This window comes from Podarcis vaucheri (assembly GCF_965113315.1).
Source record: "Podarcis vaucheri genome assembly, chromosome: 7".
Taxonomy (NCBI): Eukaryota; Metazoa; Chordata; class Lepidosauria; order Squamata; family Lacertidae; genus Podarcis; species Podarcis vaucheri.
This window is the reverse complement of record NC_138765.1, coordinates 2,377,161-2,399,273: the sequence shown is the minus strand read 5'-3', so window position 1 is coordinate 2,399,273 and position 22,113 is coordinate 2,377,161. Positions and strand designations below refer to the sequence as shown.

General features: G+C 48.0%; 1 protein-coding gene across 2 annotated transcripts in view; it reads left to right on the top strand.

Annotated features, from left to right (window-relative positions):
• The window catches only part of LOC309536908 (sphingolipid delta(4)-desaturase/C4-monooxygenase DES2-like), a 135,975-nt gene that overhangs the window by 1,663 nt on the left and 112,199 nt on the right, over positions 1-22,113 (top strand). The window contains exons 2-3 of one of the 2 annotated variants that reach the window (XR_014221732.1): positions 8,881-9,623; positions 17,757-18,303. Coding sequence is in view for 1 of the 2 variants with exons in the window: in XM_082231299.1 (XP_082087425.1) it covers positions 8,881-9,623; positions 17,757-17,900 (887 nt within the window). In the remaining variant the exon portion in view is untranslated. Of the gene's footprint in view, positions 1-8,880; positions 9,624-17,756; positions 19,176-22,113 lie in introns of those variants that run through there. The other variant, XM_082231299.1, reaches the window with a different exon arrangement.

The window sequence follows — 22,113 nt, the reverse complement described above, 5'->3', positions numbered from 1 at the left end:
CATAAGATAGGCGGGTATAAATAGTAAGGTTATTATCATTGTTGTTGTTGAATAGGACAGCCCTATTTTCATCGGAGAAATGTTGGGGCGTATATGTTTGTTAGAAATATGTGTTTATGCATGTTTATGCTTAACCTTATGCCACAAGAGAGGGACGCCGGTGGCGCTGTGGGTTAAACCACAGAGCTTAGGACTTTCCAATCAGAAGGTCAGCGGTTCGAATCCCCGCAACAGGGTGAGCTCCCGTTGCTCGGTCCCTGCTCCTGCCCACCTAGCAGTTCGAAAGCATGTCAAAGTTCAAGTAGATAAATAGGTACCACTCCGGTGGGAAGGTAAACGGCGTTTCCCTGCGGTGCTCTGGTTCGCCAGAAGTGGCCACATGACCCGGAAGCTGTACACCGGCTCCCTCGGCCAGTAAAACGAGATGAGCGCCACAACCCCAGAGTTGGCCACGACTGGACCTAATAGTCAGGGGTCCCTTTACCTTTAACCCTATGGAAGAAGATAACAGTGATAGGGGTCCCATGGCAGTTGAGGCTTCAGGGCCCCCAGAATGTAGGGCTGCCACTACCCTAAAGCCATGTGAACTGTGGGGTGAGGCCCCCTGACCTGCCGCTGCCCCAAGGAGCCCTTGCCATGTTGCATGCAGGAGATCCCGGGGGAATTGAGGAGGAGGGGGGGGGAAACAAGCCCCACTATGTCCTCTTAACGCTTCTCTCATGGGGTTGTGGAAAGGCTGAAAATAGGTTGTGCGTACTCTGACATGCTTTAATTTAATCAATCAATCAATTCAATGAAACACAAATCTGCAGGCACACCCCTTCTTGAGAACATTCGTATCTGATTTCATGGGTACATATCAGGGTGTGAAATCTTGGGCTCCAGGGATGAATCTTGGGTGCCAGGGATGGAGGGACTTTTGGCCCAGCAGGAAAATGAGCCTTTGGATTTGACAAATGAACTTGGAAAAAACCAGATTTGGAAAGACAAAGTTTGGGTTGATTTGGAAATGGGGGGTTGGACTGACCCCCTTATGCAGGGATGTTTGGACTTTCCGAGTCTGGCAATGGGCCGTCAGAGGTTTGGAGCTGTTGGGACTCCCAACCTTGGAGGGAATCTGAAACATGTTTTAAAATACCACATGGAGTCTAGTCTGGACTATGAGAAAGGGGCTGATTTGTTGAAATGGGTCAAAAACACTACCAAGCTGGAGTTCCCACGAGTGAAAGGAAAATATGAAGAAGAGCTGCGGAAGGGACATGGAAGAGATTTGAAGGCCTCGGATATAAGATCACCAGGTTAATGTGCCAGACTAATGGGATAAAAAAAGGGGGGACTGACAATCCCGGGACTGGGGAGAGGGGACGCTGGAAGAAGATTGCATTGTTTTCATTCTCTTTTTTATCATCAGAAATGTTTTATGAACGTTGGAAAAATGTTGAAATGAAATTACTTGGCTCTTGTAAAAATGTTTAAAGAATCAGGTAAAAAGGTTATGGTTATGAGAAGCTGGTAAAAATAAGGCTTAAGTCTTAAGTTTTAAGGTTTTTTATAAGATAAGATGAAAATAGAGTAAGGTAATGCAAGGACAGAATACTATGAATTATGGAAAGGATTTGCTGTGACAATTATTAATCAAGATACAAGAGATGGGAGGAGGAGGAGGTCATGGAAAGAAGGTAATGAAATTGGAGAATTTGAAAATGATGGTTTAATTTTTTTATTTTTATTTTTCTGTTTTTGTCTTTTTTCTTTGTAATTTTGTCTTTTTTATTTTTTTGTAATTTTTTAAAAAAAATCTTTTTCCAATAAATATCATTTAAAAAAAGAAAGAAAGATTAGAGGAGAGATGCAGGGATTATTTACGCTTACCTTTTGCTCCGTACTTTTATTTATTTATTTTTAAATGATATTTATTGAGAATTTAAAATTACAGAGAGAAAAAGAAAAAGGAAGAAAGATAGACAAAAAAAAAAGAATTCAACAATACAAGTCAATAAAAAGAAAAAAAGAAAAAACAAAACACACAATACATCATAACCAAAAACAAAAGCAAACAAAAAATTTAAAAAACAAATCCAATATTCCCAAATCTTTATCTTTCGTTAACTTGTTTCATCGACCTCCTCACACCTCCCTTTTTTGTATTCTAGTTATTAATTATCTCAGCAAATCCTTTCCATCTTTCACTATATTCTGTCATTAAATTACCTTAATTTATTTTAACCTTATCTTACCATATAAAGCCCTAAAGCTTAAAACTTAAAACTTATTTATACATAATTCCTTAAAGCATCTCTACTAAAGCCAAATAGCTTCATTCCAACATTTTTTCTAACACTCATTAATTTTACAGTAATTCTCTAAATGAATTTTTAAACTTTCTTCCATTCTTCATCCATCGTCTCTTCTTCCTGGTCTCGGGTTCTGTCAGTCCTTTCTACCCCTTCCATCTAGTCCATCAACCTGGTGACCTTCTATCTAAGGCTCTTAAGTCTTTTCCATGTCCCTTCTGCAGGGCTTCTTCATGTTTATACCTGCACTTTACTTTGTCTTCTGCTGATCTTATTCTTAATTTCCTTCCTTTCTCACTGAGGAGTAGATCTCGGGGAGACTCCAACTTGACAGTATCTTTATCCCTTCTCGACAGGTCAGCCCATTCTCCATAGTCAGCACTGAAATCCAAAAGATATTTGAAGGCATGTTTCAAAGTCCCTCCAAGGTTAAGGGCCCCCACAACTCCAAAATCTGGCCCAAAACCAGATCCCCAAAGTCAAAACATCCCTGCATAGGCGGATCTATCCAACTTCCCACCTCCAAACCAAACAGTACTCCATCTCTCCAAATCTGACTTTCTCCAGCTTCAGTCGTCAGAAACAACAACTTATGTTCCTGCAGGGCCGCGACTCTCTCCATTTCTATTACTTGAGGTTCAGCAACAACCTCCTCCTTTGTCTCCTGCACAACTTGCCCTGTCAAAACAGATTCCTGGGTTGGTTCCCGAGTGGTTTCTATATAAGTATTCACTGATGGTCCAAAATTGCTAACTGCAACAGTCATCAAATCCATCTTCTCATGTAGCTGTTCCAGTAAAGCGCTTGTCTTGCAAAAAGCAAGCACTAAAACTTCTTCTGGGCACATTTTTATTCAAGGTCAATGTCTGGTTCCTTTGCTCTGGTGCAAAGTTGGCAATAAACCCAGATGCCAACTTTGCTGCCACATACACCCGGACAACACCATTACTGGCCCCAACAACATCACACATACCATCTCGGGACTATTTAATTGCTCATCGTCTAACATTGCGTATGCCATCAAATGCCAGCAGTGTCCTTCAGCTCTCTATATTGGACAAACAGGCCAAACCTTACGCCAAAGAATAAACGGACATAAATCCGACATCAAGAATCACAAAACAGAGAAACCAGTAGGAGAACACTTCAATCTCCCAGGACATTCTATACAAGATCTCAAAGTAGCTGTTTTACTACAAAGGAATTTCAGAAATAGACTGGAAAGAGAAGCTGCTGAATTGCAACTCATTACCAAACTTAAAACCATGGAGAGACCTGGTCTGAACAGAGACATTGGATTCTTATCTCATTATACATGACTAAGCCATCTTTCACCTTCTCACCCCTTGCCTTTTCCTGGAAGACCTATTGCAGTCGTTAGGAGTCGTCAACAGGCTCATCTCAGCTATCTGCCAATCTCCCATTCCCACCACCTTCTCACTATATAGAAGGATCTGGCAACTTCTGTTTCAGTGTATCTGAAGAAGTGTGCATGCACACGAAAGCTCATACCAAGAACTTACTTAGTTGGTCTTTAAGGTGCTACTGGAAGGAATTTTTTAAGAAAGAATTCTGTAGGTTTTGGCCGTCTTTATGGGTGCTTGAGATTCCCGCATTGCAGGGCGCGTGCCAACTCTATAGTTCTATGATTCTATGACTAAGGCAGCAACATGTTTCCACCTGGAAGCGAAAGATGAGTTCCAGGAACCTTTTACAACATTCCTGAGAAATCCAGCACCATTCAGAATCATACTCTCTAATTATCTCAGCTCTGGTAAGGTGGAATGGCCCAGCGCCATTGCTATGTGACACACTTGGAGATGTTGCATCTTACGTGGGCGTTATTTTTCCGAGAAAACCTCTTTTGCCGAGAAGTGCAATGACTCCACGGCCAGAGATTTAGACATAGATCGTTTTGTTCTCTCTTCCCTTTCCCCTTTTAGTGCTTAAGGAACACGACAGCCCCTTAGCTGCATCAGGCCTAAATGCCAAGTTATTCGAGTCCAGCATCCCTTTAGTCCAGGAAATGGCATGCATCTCAGCAACTCTTCCCAACACCTCTTGCCAGGACTGAGGGTCCTTGCCTTCCACCCCTCCTAAGGCTCCTCCTCTTCCAGATGTTTCCCAAGCAGTCTCAAACTGCATCTGCGCACATCTGGCCCTCGCTCCGCTCTCCTCGTTATCCTGCGCGTTCTTGGAGACCAGCGGGGAGGGGAGCTTGTCGCAGCCAGTGTGAGGCGTTCCCAACACAAAGGAAGGATTGAACTCTGGTTAATAAGAATATACACAGAGGCTTGAACCAGCAAGACTCTGGGAAGGGTGCGTATAGTCGTGTCTCTCTGTGCCTGTCCGTGAGATTTCCGCAGCCCCTGGCCCAGGTCGTTTTTATTCACAAAAGAACTTTTACAGAGTGTTCGTAAGAACCAATCAGATTTCTTCTGAGCATTTCAACAAACCCCACATGGGGACAAAGTTAAATTACCGAAACTAATTAAGCACACATATTTCTGGGGTAAACAAAACAGAACTACAAAGGAGTGCATTTGGCAACCCGGGGAGGAGATAACAAGCAATATACATGATAAGGAGGATGGCCAGGAGGACAGCGATCATTATCACCTTCATGTGAGATCTGTTTCCTGGCCCTAAGATTAACATCCTACATCAAAGAAACTGCCCACTGTCTCTGATGACCGAGAATGCCTGCCTGGCGAAGCAACTGGGCTGTGCACGTGACTTGTCAATAAAGAGAAATGGAACAGGGATGCAGAGGTGTGGATTGATCAAAAATCATATCAAAATAGTTTAAACCCAGTCAACACAATGCTTTCATTGCTGACACAGATGGCTTATTCTATATTTGTTATAATTCCTCATAGCAATTCCACCTCATCACTACACCAGTGGGGGGAACTCCTGGGGTGCTTCAACGGTCTCTAGACTCCTCTCCTCTGCTTCATCATCGGAGTCTGAACTGCTCTCTATCACAGGCTCCTCCTGCTCACTAAAGCCCGTTGTCCCTTCCGTATCCAGCATCTCTTCCCAAGCTTCCTCCTCTGACCTCTCCTCAGTGTCCCACAACCAATCCCCGGGCTCCAAGCCTTCCTCTATTGGGATCCCCCTTGGGGGTTCCCCAGGTGGCCTCTCCCACCGCTCCTCTGCATCCAACCAGTCCCTGACAACCAGATCCCCCAATGGGAAGCCCACAAGCATATATATACGCAGTGGTACCTCCATTTAGGGATGTGGGTGGCACTGTGGGTTAAACCACAGAGCCTAGGACTTGCTGATCAGAAGGTCGGCGGTTCGGATCCCCACGACGGGGTGAGCTCCCGTTGCTCGATCCCTGCTCCTGCCAACCTAGCAGTCCAAAAGCACCTCAAACTGCAAGTAGATAGATAGGTACCGCTCCGGCGGGAAGGTAAATGGTGTTTCCGTGCTCTGCTCTGGTTCGCCAGAAGCAGCTTAGTCATGCTGGCCACATGACCCGGAAGCTGTACGCCAGCTCCCTCGGCCAGTAAAGAGAGATGAACGCCGCAACCCCAGAGTCGGCCACGACTGGACCTAATGGTCAGGGGTCCCTTTACCTTTTACCTCAGTTTACGAACTTAATCCGTTCCGGAAGCCCGTCCTTAAACCGAAACCGTTCTTAAACCAAGGCATGCTTTCCCTAATGAGGCTTCCCGCTGCTGGTGTCCTTCCGCCATTCGGCTTCTGTTCTTAAGCCGAGGTAAAGTTCGCAAACCGGGACACTACTTCTGGTTTTGCAGAGTTCATAAACCGAATCGTTCGTAAACAGCGCTGTTCTTAAACCGAGGTACCACTGTATATAATTTTTATTAAATTTTGTTTTACAATTTAAAATACTCATTTTACACCCTTAAGATATCAATGACTTCCTTTCTCCTCTTTCCATGGTTCATTTTATATATCATAAATCCCTGCATGCTTTTCAAAAGCTACACCAATCGGTGTTCCATTATTGCATCCATCAAAACTGAATTTATCTTAATGCTGCCAGCGTTTTCAGCTGTACACAATTATTTCCCGTATATTCAATAAGCGTTTTCCAATCCTTTTTAAACATATGTTTTTCTTGTTCTCTTATTCTATATGTTAAGTCTGTGAGCTGTGCATATTCTGTCAACTTAAATTGCCACTCTTGGTGAGTTGGGACCTCGCTCGTTTTCCATTTCTGGGCTAACGAAACACGGGCCACAGTAATAGCATACATAAATAACCTTTTTTGACACCTGGGGATTTCAGTCTGAAATTTCAGACTGAAATTCCCAGCAGGACAACAGTGTTTATGAAGTTTTAAAGAAGTTTTTAATGACTGGTGTTGTAATGTTTTTTTAATCCTTTGTTGGAAGCTGCCCAGAGTGGCTGGGGAGACCCAGCCAGATGGGTGGGGTAGAAATAATTAGTAATAATAATAATAATGTTGGTTCAGAAACTGCAGCTCGTGCTGCGTGTGGCAACACACCCTTTGGCCAGAACAGCTCTGCACCCATGTATTATGCAGGTAGGTAGCTGTGATGGTCTGCCGAAGTCGAAACAAAATAAAAAAATTCCTTCCAGTAGCACCTTAGAGACCAACTAAGTTTGCTATTGGTATGAGCTTTCGTGTGCATGTACACTTCGCCAGATACATGTATTATGCCAGTGTTTCCCAACCACTGTTCCGCGGCACACTAGTGTGCCGCGAGATGTTGCCTGGTGTGCCGCGGGGAAAATTAAAAAATTCGAAAGATTTTTATTTTTTTAAGTCAAATTTTCGATTGGGGTGCCGTCACTAGATGACCCCTGGGGTTCCCTCCCTCCCTCCCGCTCTGCGCCTCCCTCCTCCTCCTCCTCCTCCTCCGGGGAGGCCCTTCCTGGCTCTCGGCCAAGGCTTGGCGGCTGCCACTCACTCACTCGCTCGCTCGCCCACCCGTCCCTCCATCCCTGCACCCGGCCTCTCCCCCTCCGTCCCCGGCGCGGGGGCTGCCGGGATCCGTAGTCCCCTCGCCCTTGGGCTCCGCGCGAACTACGTTTCCCAGCGTGGCCTGGCGGGCCGGGCGTTTTGTTTGAAGCGCTCTTCTCCCGGCCATGGAATGAGTGCAGCGGCGGCCGGGCGGGCAGGGGCTCTTCCGCGCACACCCCGCGCAGCCTGCCTGCGCCCCCGCGGAGATCGGGCGGCAGGATGGAGCCCGGGGATCCCCGCGGAGGCGGAGCGGCGGAGGCGGAGGCTGCCCCCCAGGTAGGGCTGCGTCAGGGTTTTTTTATTTTTGCAATGCTGCATCCGCGCCGGAGGGGATGCATCGGACCGCGGGGAGACCCCTTGGCGGGCGTGCAAGGCAATGCATGCGTGCAGGCGTTGCATGGAGTGCAGTGCAATGCAATGGCAACGTGGCACCCTGCATGCATGCATGCAACTTCCACCGGCGCTCCGGACTTGGCAGATCAGGGGGGTCCCCAGTGGGCGGCAGAGAGAGCCGGGAGGGTGAAGGGGAGCCGGGGGGGAGCAGTGCTGCTCCCCGAGCCGAGCCCGGGGGGAAACTTCGGCGTCGTTGCACCGGGTGTTGGAAGCGGAGGCTGGCGGGGGCCCCTCACCTGCAAAACCTGGTTGCCTCTCATATATTTCGTGCATTGCATTCATCGCCCGCTTTCTCCTCCAAGGAGCTCCCGGGGGCGCGCGTGGTTCTCCCCGTGTTATCCTCGCAACAACAGCCCTGCGAGGTGGGTCAGGCGAGTGGCCCAAGGGAGCACCCAGGGATTGTCCTGGCCAGGTGGGGTGATTTGAACCCTGCTCTCTGCCCGGTCTTCGTCCTCATTTAGCCCCCACATGTGCATGACTGTGCATGACTGAGGTTTTCCCCCCTCGTCTTGGCTATGGTGTGAGTCTGTGCGGCAGGATGGAGCCTGGGGTTCTGCCTTCGGAGAAGATGAGCCAGCCCTCAAGGAGGTGATTATGTAATTTGCTAGCAATTCATGTCCCTCCCGGCGTGACGCTGCGCGCTGACGTCACGGGGCTGTAACGGTGGTGTGCCTCGAGATTTTTTTCATGAAACAAGTGTGCCTTTGCCCAAAAAAGGTTGGGAAACACTGTATTATGCAGTCACTAAAAGCTCCTTGCTGGCTGTCAGGAAATCTCCTAGCTTAGTTCAAGGTATTGATGCTGATGTATGAAACCCTAGACAGCTTAATAGGAAACAGGTAACCTCAAGGATTGGTGGGGTATGAGTAAAAAAATATTATTAATATTATTATTATTACCGTCATACCTCGGGTTGAAGTGGCTTCGGGATGAATATTTTCGGGTTGCGCTTGCGCAGACGCTCAAAATGACGTCACAAACATGCGCGGAAGCGGCGAGACGCAACCCGCGCATGCGCAGATGCACAGTTGCATGTTATGCTCGCTTCAGGATGTGAACGGGACTCCGGAACGAATCCCGTTCGCATCCAGAGGTACCACTGTATTATTATTATTATTATTATTATTATTATTATTATTATTATTACCCTCTCTCTGCCTGCGGTTCACTGCCACACCAACTAACGCTATTGCTCCCCCCTCTCACCCCTCTTTTCCTCCACAACAGCTAAGTACCCGGAGATCAAGAAGCTGATGGGCCCCGATCCCAACATGAAGTGGGTGGTGACCCTCATGGTCCTGACTCAGCTTCTGGCCTGCTACCTGGTGAAGGGCTTGCCTTGGAAGTGGGTCTTCTTCTGGGCCTACGCCTTTGGGGGCAGCGTCAACCACTCACTGGCGCTGGCCATCCACGACATCTCCCACAACGTGCCTTTCGGCAACAACAAGGCCAAGTGGAACCGCTTCTTCGGCATGTTCGCCAACCTGCCCATTGGCGTCCCCTACGCCACCTCCTTCAAGAAGTACCACGTCGACCACCACCGCTTCCTGGCCGTGGAAGGGTTGGATGTCGACGTCCCCAGCGAGTTGGAGGGACACTTCTTCAACACCCCGCTGAGGAAGTTCCTCTGGGTCTTTCTACAACCTCTCCTCTACGTCCTGCGGCCGCTCTTCATCAACCCCAAACCTGTCTCCAAGATGGAGGTCATTAACGTGGCTGTCCAAATAGGCTATGACCTCCTCATCTACAGCTTATGGGGCTTCACGCCTGTGGTCTACATGGTCGCTGGAACCCTCTTGGCCATGGGCCTCCACCCCTTCTCTGGGCACTTCATCGCTGAGCACTACATGTATGCCAAGGGTTACGACACCGTCTCCTACTACGGGCCCCTGAACTGGTTCACCTTCAACGTGGGCTACCACATGGAGCACCACGACTTCCCCAGCATCCCAGGAAGCAGGTTGCCACTGGTAAGGCCAACAGATTCTCTTGGGTTGCCGTCGGGTAGAGCCTTCCAGGCTTGGTGTAGCAGAGGGGGGTCCGCCAAGGGCAAGTGGGGTCTCACCAACTGTAGACTTGTCTCAGCCCTTGCCAAGGCTGGAGTCAGATGCAGCTCGGAACGAAGAGGCAGAGTCAGTTGTGGGCAATGTTGTTGTTTAGTCATTTAGTCGTGTCCGACTCTTCGTGACCCCCTGGACCAGAGCACGCCAGGCACTCCTGTCTTCCACTGCCTCCCACAGCTTGTACAAACTCATGCTGGTAGCTTCGAGAACACTGTCCCACCATCTCGTCCTCTGTCATCCCCTTCTCCTTGTGCCCTCCATCTTTCCCAACACCAGGGTCTTTTCCAGGGAGTCTTCTCTTCTCATGAGGTGGCCAAAGTATTGGAGCCTCAGCTTCAGGATCTGTCCTTCCAGTGAGCACTCAGGGCTGATTTCCTTCAGAATGGAGAGGTTGGATCTTCTTGCAGTCCATGGGACTCTCCAGAGTCTCCTCCAGCACCAGAATTCATAAGCATCCATTCTTTGGCGATCAGCCTTCTTGATGGTCCAGCTCTCACTTCCATACATCACTACTGGGGAAACCAGAGCTTTAACTATACGGACCTTTGTTGGCAAGGTGATGCCTCTGCTTTGGGCAAAGTTAACTCTTTAGTCCAGGAAACTGCGTGCGACCCGACCGTCCTTCCCAGCAGGTCTTGCCCCTACAGAGAAGCTGCTGCCGGGACAGAAGGTCCCTCCCTTAAATCCCTCCGAACGCTCCTGGGAAAGTGGGGAGGCGGGACTTTCGGACAACACCAGAGTGCAAGGATTTGTTGCTACTTCTGCCGCGAGAGATCAACCGGTTGTGGGAGGGATCCTGGATGTTGGGCAGGGCCGGATTTCAGTCTGATGAGGCCCTCAGCTCCTGAAGGTAACGGGGCCCTTTATCTGTCCAGCTGTCCTTTCTCCACAACAAATTGTTGCTGTTTTTTTGTGTTGCATATATGCTATATGGTAATCTATGGACCTAATAGGTATCTCATTTATTAGGTATGATGCAAACTATTGATAATGATAAATAGCAGAATGTAAAGGTAAAGGTAAAGGGACCCCTGACCATTAGGTCCAGTCGTGGCCGACTCTGGGGTTGCGGCGCTCATCTCGCTTTACTGGCCAAGGGAGCCGGCGTACAGCTTCCGGGTCATGTGGCCAGCATGACTAAGCCGCTTCTGGCGAACCAGAGCAGCGCACGGAAACGCCGTTTACCTTCCCACCGGAGTGGTACCTATTTATCTACTTGTACTTTGATGTGCTTTTGAACTGCTAGGTTGGCAGGAGCAGGGACAGAGCAACGGGAGCTCACCCCATTGCGGGGATTCAAACGCCGACCTTCTGATTGGCAAAGCAGTGATATTTGAGGGAGCAGGCTAGCAGGTGGGACCCATGACTTACATCATAGGAGCCTAGACAACCTAAAACACTCTTAAATCTTGGAAATGTACATCCAGATTTTTTTCCCTTTTAATTTTTTGGGGGGCCCCAAGAGAGAGGGGCCCAAACTAGAGCTTGTTTAGTTTATATATAAATCCTGCACTGATGTTGGGCCACCAGCAATGCTCACTGGGTACTTAGCAGGTAAAAGGTAAAGGGGACCCCTGAGCATTAGGTCCAGTTGTGGCTGACTCTGGGGTTGCGGCGCTCATTTTGCTTTATTGGCCGAGGGAGCCGACGTACAGCTTCCAGGTCATGTGGCTGGCATGACTAAGCCGCTTCTGGAGAACCAGAGCAGCGCACGGAAACGCCGTTTACCTTCCCGCCGGAGTGGTACCTATTTATCTACTTGCACTTTGATGTGCTTTCGAACTGCTAGGTTGGCAGGAGCAGGGACCGAACAACGGAAGCTCACCCTGTCGTCGCGGGGATTCGAACCGCTGACCTTCTGATTGGCAAGTCCTAGGCTCTGTGGTTTAACCCACTGCGCCACCCGCATACTTAGCATGGGCCACCCAAAAAGGGCCGCGTGTGTGTTGGACCACCCTGTCCTAGCGAAATGTATTGCATGCCCTCGAGGGGCAGGGTACATGACACACATATAAGCAATTAAGCAGTTGTACTGTTCCACCGCGCAGCCTGTTTGAGGCCATTGCCTGTTGATCAAATCTTGCAATATTCCAGGAAAAACCCCGCCCTAATTAACTGCATTCATGCAGCCCAGATTTTGTAGGCGTTGAGAAAACAGTACAGTCCCTTCCTGCCATCTCACAGTCCAATATGCCAAGGGCATCCTTATTACTGCAGCAGATAATTATAATGGTGATAACATTTCAACATATAATTTATTACATTATTATTCTTTATTCACCCTCACAACAACCCTGAGAGGTGGGTTAGGCGAAGAGACAGTGAGTGGCCCCCAAGGGCTTCATAGCTGAGTGGGGATTCAAACCTAGATCTCCCCCCAGGTCGTAGTCCAGCACTCTAACCACCAGGCAACACTGTGTCTCATGTAGGCTGCTTTGCAGAACACACCCAAGGCAGCTCTCAAGCTACTGAATCCATTATTATTATTATTTTTAAGGAAAAGAAGGAAAAGTTACATTCATCACGAAATAGCCGAAAACTAGAATGGCCGCTTCTGCATTGCTGAAAATAGTAACATAACAGGGAAAGGAAACACATCACATTGAAAAAGAGGGCACCAATTTACATCAAGTTACAGGGCACCAGGCAGAGGGCCTTCTCGGTGGTGGCACCCGCCCTGTGGAATGCCCTCCCACCAGATGCCAAGGAAATAAACAACTATAGTGGTACCTCGGGTTACATACGCTTCAGGTTACAGACTCCGCTAACCTAGAAATATTACCTCGGGTTAAGAACTTTGCTTCAGGATGAGAACAGAAATCGTGCTCCGGCGGCGCAGCGGCAGCAGGAAGCCCCATTAGCTAAAGTGGTGCTTCAGGTTAAGAACAGTTTCAGGTTAAGAACAGACCTCCAGAACGAATTAAGTTATTAACCCAGGGTACCATTGTATTTGACTTTTAGAAGACATCTGAAGGCAGCCCTGTTTAGGGAGGCTTTTAATGTTTGACGGGCTATTGTATTTTAATATTTTGTTGGAAGCCGCTCAGAGTGGTGGAAAACCCAGCAAGAGATGGGCGGGGTATAGGTAATAAATAGTAATAATAATAATAATAATAATAATTACTATTACTATTATTATTTCACTTCCGGCAACTCCTGCCGCCAATCTGGTGCCAAACGCATTGCTCTGCTTTCCTCTGGACCACCTCAGAGAGGCTTTGAGGGGGGTCTTGTCATCTGCGCAGCCCAGGATGTCCAGACACAGTGGCCAGGCTTGCGCCCGGGGGGTGGGGGGTCACTTCAGCGCTTCTAACAGCAGTTTGACTTGCGCTGCACTCCATTGTCTCTCGAGACAGATGGGTGGCAGCTATTATCTATACAGTACTTTTGCGGTCGAAAAGTCGGAACACCGGCTTATTGAAAACAAAGGAAGAGTCGACTTCAAGGGAAGCGCTATTTTAAAATGCAAATAGGGAGAGCCTTTTATTTTCATCCCGGGCAGGTGCTATCTGATTCAGCGGAAAGCGTCTTGGCAAGCGAATTTGCTTTTTAGGTTTCTGGTGCCAGGGTGCCAGAAGTAATTTTCAGAGCTCCTACCCACTGTAGGGCTATTTATTTTTAAACCAGGCTTGGACGGGAGACAACCGTTCAAATAGAGGACTGCTTCTAGGCCAAAAAATCCGTTAAAATACCCAAGACCCCCCAGTGACTGAAACAATTTGGACCTGCTGCAAAATGTTGTCCTACAGAGTGCACTTCTGCAGTATCAAAGTCAGCCAGCCGTTTCATCTCCCTTTCCCAGATACTCCATTCCATTCCCCTCCCCTCTGCCTCCAGTTCTCTGTTTAATAATAATAATAATAATAATAATAATAATAATAATAATAATAATTTATTATTTATACCCCGCTGAGTTTCCCCAGCCACTCTGGGCGGCTCCCAATCAAGTGTTAAAAACAATACAGCATTAAATACTAAAAACTTCCCTAAACAGGGCTGCCTTCAGATGTCTTTTAAAGATAGGATAGCTGCTTATTTCCTTCACATCTGAAGGGAGGGTGTTCCACAGGGTGGGTGCCACCACCGAGAAGGCCCTCTGCCTGGTTCCCTGTAACCTCACTTCTCGCAATGAGGGAACTGCCAGAAGGCCCTCAGCGCTGGACCTCAGCGTCTGGGCAGAACGATGGGGGTGGAGACGCTCCTTCAGGATACTGGGCCTTTGAGGCCGTTTAGGGCTTTAAAGGTCAGCATCAATACTTTGAATTGTGCTCGGAAACGTACTGGAAGCCAGTGTAGTTCTTTCAAGACCGGTATTATATCGTCTCGGCGGCCACTCCCGGTCCCCAGTCTAGCTGCCGCATTCTGGATTAATTGCAGTTTCTGAATCACCTTCAAAGGTCGCCCCATGTAGAGCGCATTGCAGTAGTCCAAGCAGGAGATAACCAGAGCATGCACCACTCTGGCCAGAGGGTCTGCGGGCAGGGAGGGTTTCATCCTGCGTACCAGATGGAGCTGATAAACAGCTGCCCTGGACACAGAATTGACCTGTGCCTCCATGGACAGCTGTGAGTCCAAAATGACTCCCAGGCTGCGCACCTGGTCCTTCAGGGGCACAGTTGCCCCATTCAGGACCAGGGGGTCCCCAACACCCACCCGCCTCCTGTCCCCCAGAAACAGGGCTGGCCTCAACCAGAGCCAGGGCTTTTTCGGCTGTGGCTCCGATCTGGTGGAACGCTCTGTCACAAGAGACCAGGGCCCTGCAGGACTTGACATCTTTCCGCAGGGCCTGCAAGACGGAGCTGTTCCGCCTGGCCTTTGGCCAGGGCACAGCCTGACTCCCTCCTTTGGCAATCCTCACAGAACTTCTAGCCCCGTGGTTGCCATTAATTTGATTGGAATTATATGCCTATTGTTGAGAGGAGATAGCCACCTTCAAATATTTCTAGGTCTGCCACGGGGGGGGGGGGTGGAGCAAGTTTGTTTTCTCCTGTTCTGGAGGGTAGGACTCAAACCCACGGTTTCAAGAGACAAGAAAGGAGATTATCGGCTCACCCACACTTCAACTTCTCCTGCGTCTAGAAAGGACGGGTCCAGGGAGTTCTCCTCCCCCAACCCCGGTCCTATTCTGGGGGAAACCCATTCTTTAGTGCTAAATCGGAGCAAATGTCAACCCGGAGAAAACCTGAATTTCCAGTTTGCTCTAACTGAGCGATCAAGAGCAGGGGGCAAGAGGAAATGTGTCTGAGCTCTCTGACTAAATATTTTCTGAGAAGTTATATTTTCTGAGAATCCTCCAGAAAAACAATCTCTCAAAGGACCTGTACTGTGGAGAGCGTATTAACTCACGGTCTGTGTGTGTGGTTTGGGGGCTGCACGGCCAGGGGAAAAACAATGCTGTCCAGGGTTGTAAAGACTGCAGAGAGAATAATTGGGTGCACTCTTCCCACCTTGGATCAAATCTACGCTTCCAGGTGCCACAAGAAAGCTGCAGAGATAGCGCAGGATAGTGCGCACCCCGGAAATGATCTCTTTCAGCTTCTGCCTTCTGGAAGAAGGTCCTGGGTTATAAAGACCAGGACTAGCCACCTGAGAAACAGTTTCTACCCAAATGCGATTTTGATTTTAAACGCAGTGTAAGGAGTCTCTATGGGAGTATACTGTATTTTAAAAATTGGGTATCAAAGTTTTTAGGAGGCTAACCAGGCTGGGACAGCTGGGATAGCAGGCTTGTTGGTTTTTGAATGTCTGATGTAGATCCCCCCCCCCAATTTTGTTGTTCTGTATGGGACAATGACAATAAAGATTATTGTATTGTATCGTAAGAGTTGTTCAGCAGCGGAACAGACCACCTAAGGTGGTAGACTCTCCTTTGTTACAGATTTTCCAACCAAGGGGTGGCCATCTGTCAGGGATTCTTTAGCTGGGGTTCCTTCTTTGCAGGGCTTCGACGAGATGAACCCCCAGGGTCCCGTTCAACTGTGCATTTCTACGAATCTATGAAACAGGGAATGAAAAAATAATAGTAATTCAATGAAGCAAATCACGTCCCTTTTCCATGTGCGTAACAAGAGAGTCTTGAACCATTTGGATCTTTTTTCTTTTGAAAGATAGTAAGTAGAATCACAGAATCACAGAACTGTGGGGACCTTCAAAGGTCATCTAGTCCAACCCCTTTTTTGCAATGCAGGCATCTCAGCTCAAGCATCCCTGACAGTTGACCATCCAACCTCTGCATCAAAACCTCCAGAGAAGGAGAGTCCGGCACCTCCTGAGGGAAACCGTTCCACTGTGGAACATGTGCTTATTGATATATGGGCACATTGTGAAAGTGAATTCAGTTGTGATTTCAGTGTAGAGTGGACGCTCGGGCTGCGAACGTGATCCGTGTGGGATGCATGTTCGCAACCCGCAGTGTTCGCTACCCGTGTCTGCGCACGCGCAGGTTGTGATCCGGCGCTTCTGCGCATGGGCAAAGCACAATTTAGCAGTTCTGCGCGTACGTGACTGCCGAAACCCGGAAGTAACCCGTTTCGGTACTTCCAGGTTTCGGCGGTCCGCAACCAGAAGTGGCTGTAACCCAAGGTATGGCTGTATCTCAGTTCCAGCCCAGGACACACCTCCCCAGAAGCTGACTTGAATTCAGATCCCATAATCAGTGGCATCAGGGGAGTCTTTAGCATATGCGCCGTCGGGGTGGCAAAGATCCTCCCAGCACCCCGTTTGACAAGCGCCGCCATTGTGATCTTTGGTAAATGAGCGCACAAAGTCCTTTAGTGAAACAGTAGGTATACATTTCGGCAGTACCTAGCTATATATGTATTTTGTTTTTCTAGCTTGATCAAAATTATTTATTATTTCATAACAGGTGGATAGTTAAGAGCTTAGCCGGCTTCGGGTGCCCCCCAGAATTTTGCGCCCCCTGCACCCCCAGGTAAAGGCGGCCCTGAGTGGCATTTTGTTGTTGTTGAGTCGTTTAGTTGTGTCCGCCTCTTTGTGACCCCCTGGACCAGAGCACGCCAGGCCCTCCTGTCTTCCACTGCCTCCCACAGTTTGGTCAGACTCATGCTGGCAGCTTCGAGAACACTGTCCCACCATCTCGTCCTCTGTCGTCCCCTTCTTCTTGTGCCCTCCATCTTTCTCAACATCAGGGTCTTTTCCAGGGAGCCTTCTCTTCTCATGAGGTGGCCAAAGTCTTGGAGCCTCAGTTCAGGATCTGCCCTTCCAGTGAGCACTCAGGGCTGATTTCCTTCAGAATGGAGAGGTCGGATCTTCTTGCAGTCCATGGGACTCTCAAGAGTCTCCTCCAGCACCAGAATTCAAAAGCATCCATTCTTCTGCAATCAGCCTTCTTTATGGTCCAGCTCTCACTTCCGTACATCACTACTGGGAAAACCATAGCTTTAACTATACAGACCTTTGTCGGCAAGGTGATGTCTCTACTTTTTAAGATTGCTTTTCTCCCAAGAAGCAGGTGTCTTTTAATTTCGTGACTGCTGTCACCATCTGCAGTGATCACGGAGCCCAAGAAAGTAAAATCTCTCACTGCCTCCATTTCTTCCCCTTCTATTTCCCAGGAGGTGGTGGGACCAGTAGCCATGATCTTCGTTTTTTGGATGTTGAGCTTCAGACCATATTTTGCGCTCTCCTCTTTCACCCTCATTAAAAGGTTCTTTAATTCCTCCTCACTTTCTGCCATCAAGCTTGTGTCATCTGCATATCTGAGGTTGTTGATATTTCTTCCAGCAATCTTAATTCCGGTTTGGGATTCATCCAGCCCAGCCTTTCGCATGATGAATTCTGCATATAAGTTAAATAAGCAGGGAGACAATATACAGCCTTGCCGTACTCCTTTCCCAATTTTGAACCAATCAGTTGTTCCATATCCAGTTCTAACTGTAGCTTCTTGTCCCACATAGAGATTTCTCAGGAGACAGATGAGGTGATCAGGCACTCCCATTTCTTTAAGAACCTGCCATAGTTTACACCCCTTGTTCTTCTGTTTCTGTCCGATTTTCAGTGTTTCGATGTTTTTCCTTCCAGGTGAGGAAAATCGCCCCGGAGTATTACGACCACCTTCCCTACCACAACTCCTGGATCCTTGTGCTTTGGGATTTTGTTTTCAAAAGGGAGCTGGGGCCCTTTTCCCGCGTGAAGAGGACCCAGAAGGGGGACAAGAACTTATGAAGCTGGAGGGAACTGGTGGCGTGGTCTCCTGCCCTCCCACCCCCAACTTCCAACACCTCCAGTTCTCCCCCCACCTCCCCCATGAAGGGGGACGGGGCGGGGGTGATGAGTAGAGTCACTGAAGACTCTTCTCAAAAGCAAACCTAAACACATTTTTACAAAGAACGTCAAGAGAGCCAGCAGCAAGAATATTATTGGCACAGAAATGGAAGCAAGAAGAACTGCCGACGAAAGAAGAATGGAGGATGAAATTGATGGACTATGCAGAATTAGATAAATTAACAGGAAGGATTCAAAAGCTGTGGGACCAGAGATTCTTAGAAGACTGGAGTAAATATACAAACTATCTGAAAAGTAATTGTGGGTGAACATACAGTGGTACCTCGGGTTACATACACTTCAGGTTACATCTGCTTCAGGTTAGAGACTCTGCTAACCCAGAAATAGTACCTCGGGTTAAGAACTTTGCTTCAGGAAGAGAACAGAAATCGTGCTCTGGTGGTGCAGTGGCAGTGGGAGGCCCCATTAGCTAAAGTGGTGCTTCAGGTTAAGAACAGTTTCAGGTTAAGAACAGACCTCCAGAACGAATTAAGTTCTTAACCCGAGGTACCACTGTATTACGCTAGTAGGTTTGCAAGAAGTTTTGTAATGTGGACTATTTGAAATATTGCAAGAAAGACTATGAGAAGAACTATTAGTTAATGATAATTAAGAGTAATAGAGAAATTAAGAGATGCAGAATAAGTGATAAAGAACAAAAAATCATCAGAGGCGTTGACGGAAGTGTAAAATATTGTATAAGATGAAAGTTATGTTGTATGACTGCTGGAACTGATATATTAAAAAAAATAATAAAAATGTATATATATATGTAAATGGACCTGAGGAGAGCCTGCCGGATCCGGCCAGTGGTTCATCTGTTCCACTATTCCACTGTCCTGTCTCACAGTTGCCTGTTCTGCCCCATAATTCCTGCAGTTTCCAACAACTGGTGTACAGAAAGATTTCTGCCTCCGATTGTGGAGGCAGAGCACTGCGGCCTCTCCTCCTCCTCTGTGAATTTGTCTAATTATCTTTTAAAGCCACCCAAGATGGTGGCCACCGCTGCCTGCAGTGGCACGGAGTTCCGCAGTTTAACTCTGCCACTGCGCGAAGCGCCGCTTCCTTTCCTGTGTTCTGAACCTTGCACCCGAAGCTTCGTTGGATGTCCACAAGTTCCAAGTGTTGGGAGAAGTCGGAGAGATTCCTAGACACAATAAATTGATCTGAAATGTATTTTCCGTTTCTCTTGGAAGCTCCTAACGGGGATGGAGTCGTGTGCCTCTTCCCTCCAGGGCCCATCAACATGGCAGCGTCGTGGGGCTAGGAATCAAAATGGCGGTATCGTGGGCCTACGGATTTCTCATAATAATAATAATTTATTACAGTGGTGCCCCGCAAGACGAATGCCTCGCAAGACGGAAAACCCGCTGGACGAAAGGGTTTTCCGTTTTTGAGCTGCTTCGCAAGACGAATTTCCCTATGGGCTTGCTTTGCAAGACGAAAACGTCTTGCGAGTGTTCCGATTTTTTTTCGCTCCCCCCCCTTTTTCTAAGCCACTAAGCCGCTAATAGCCTTTTAGCCGCTAAGCCGCTAAGCCTTTAATAGCCTCTAATCCGCTAAACTGCTAATAGCGCTAAGCCGCTAATAGGGTTGCTTCGCAAGACGAAAAAACCACTAGACGAAGAGACTCGCGGAACGGATTATTTTCGTCTTGCGAGGCACCACTGTACTTGTAACACTCCCATCGGACTGGGTTGTCCCAGCCACTCTTCAATATATATAAAAACATAATAAAAAATTAAGCGTTGAACAGCTTCCGTATACAGGGCTATCATCATCAACTGTTGTTAAATTCTACGATGGGAAGAGACTCAGTTACGCTTAATCTCTGGGGCTGTGAATTAAGGGGTTCTGTGTGCAAATCATGCCAGACTCCCCAGACCAGCAGGAAGACCCAACCCTTTGCCAGATGCCAGAACCAGCCTCACACGGGTGAATATGAAAGGGGGCAAGGCATCCTGCCAACACACTGCCCCACTCAGTTCTCACCCCCATCAAAAGATGGAGGGCAGGTGACTGAAACTCCAGATATTTTAGGCTACACCACCAGCTGTCACCCGATTAAAGAAATTATAGTTGCTAAATCGGATAGAGCTCAGTTAGTTAACTTATTAATTGAATCAGCAAAAATTGCCCATGACCGGGGGGGGGGGGAAACACCTCACTTCTGGAACAGGAGTAAGCAGCCTAATTCATTTATGATCAGCTGATATGCAAAGGTCCTTCCGTAAACACAGAAGGCCTTTCCTAAGATGTCAAGCGGATTTTTAAAAAGATAAAATACTTGTATTAAAATGGGGTTCAGACTGTTCATCACGCTGGGATATGGGCCTCATGAAGGTCAGGACTAACCTAAATTGGATTGACTTCAACAGATGACCAAGCTCAACATCTGAGGAAGGGACAAGGGTAGGAATAGCTGACGAGAACTGTCCCATGAGCTTATTGAGCATCATGTACCACAGGGAATAAAACGGGAATTTCTTGCATTATGGCGCCCTCTATGGTTTCCCGATGGGGGCTCGATATTGCAAATAAGCAACAACAACAGAGGTGTTTTTCAATTTTTTAAAAAAAATGCATTGGGTCGTTTCCCCCCCCCCCCCGGGAAGCATCGATCTGGGTTAAATGTGATGGGTGGAATGCAGTCTGGTGGGATGCGGGTGGCACTGTGGGTTAAACCACAAAGCTTAGAAGGTCGGCGGTTCGAATCCCCGTGACAGAGTAAGCTCCCGTTGCTCGGTCCCTGCTCCTGCCCACCTAGCAGTTCAGAAGCACGTCAAAGTGCAAGTAGATGAATAGGTACCACTCAGACGGGAAGGCAAACGGCGTTTCTGTGCGCTGCTCTGGTTCGCCAGGATCGGCTTAGTCCTGCTGGCCACATAACCCGGAAGCTGTCTGTGGACAAACGCCGGCTCCCTCAGCCAATAAAGCGAAATAAGCGCCATTGGCCCAGGGTCTGCCACGACTGGACGTAATGGTCAGGGGTCCCTTTACCTTTACCTTATGACTTCCCGATGGGGGCTCAATATTGCAAATAAGCAATGACAACAACAGGGTTGTTTTTTTCAATTAAAAAATGCTTTGGGGTTTTTCATCGATCTGGGTTAAATCTGATGGGTGTAATGCAGTCTGGCGCTCTGGTGCCAACCATGTCGTTGTGGGTGTCGCGAGAAAATCGCAGCCACCAGGAGCGCCGGTTCCCACAATGGACGTTCGCCTGGAAGCCCCACCCACCACGACTCTGGCTGTCAGGCATGCGGCTCCCCCCAAGGAATCGTAGAATCTTAGAGAGTTGGAAGGGACCCAAGGGGTCATCTAGTCCAACCCCCTGCAACGGTTCCTGGGAACCATAGTTTGCAAAGGGTCCTGGGAACTGTAGCTCCCTAAAGGCGAGAGCAAAAAAACCGCTTCGCCTTTGGGCATATTTGGACGGAGCCCACCTTGCCAGCTGATTTCATTTCAACAGGCTATGTTTTTGAGCCTGAACAAAATTGGGATGTGAAATTACGAGTAGTGATATTAGTACTATTAGTTTTAATACTACAAGTACTACTAGTATTACTAGTATCACAAACCTCCCCCCTCTCTGCCTCCACTCCCCATCGATGAACGCCTGCTTGCCATTACTGTTAGTACTATTAGTATTATTACTACAAGCACTCCCATTAATACTACTAGTACTACAAGCCTCCCCCTGCCTCCACTCCCCATCGATGAATGCCTGCTTGCCATTACTGTTAGTACTATTAGTATTATTACTACAAGCACTCCCATTAATACTACTAGTACTACAAGCCTCCCCCTGCCTCCACTCCCCATCGATGAACGCCTGCTTGCCATTACTGTTAGTACTATTAGTATTATTACTACAAGCACTCCCATTAATACTACTAGTACTACAAGCCTCCCCCTGCCTCCACTCCCCATCGATGAATGCCTGCTTGCCATTACTGTTAGTACTATTAGTATTATTACTACAAGCACTCCCATTAATACTACTAGTACTACAAACCTCCCCCCTGCCTCCACTCCCCATCGGTGAATGCCTGCCTGCCATTACTGGTATTACTATCACTACTACTACTACTACACTGTTAGTATTATTACT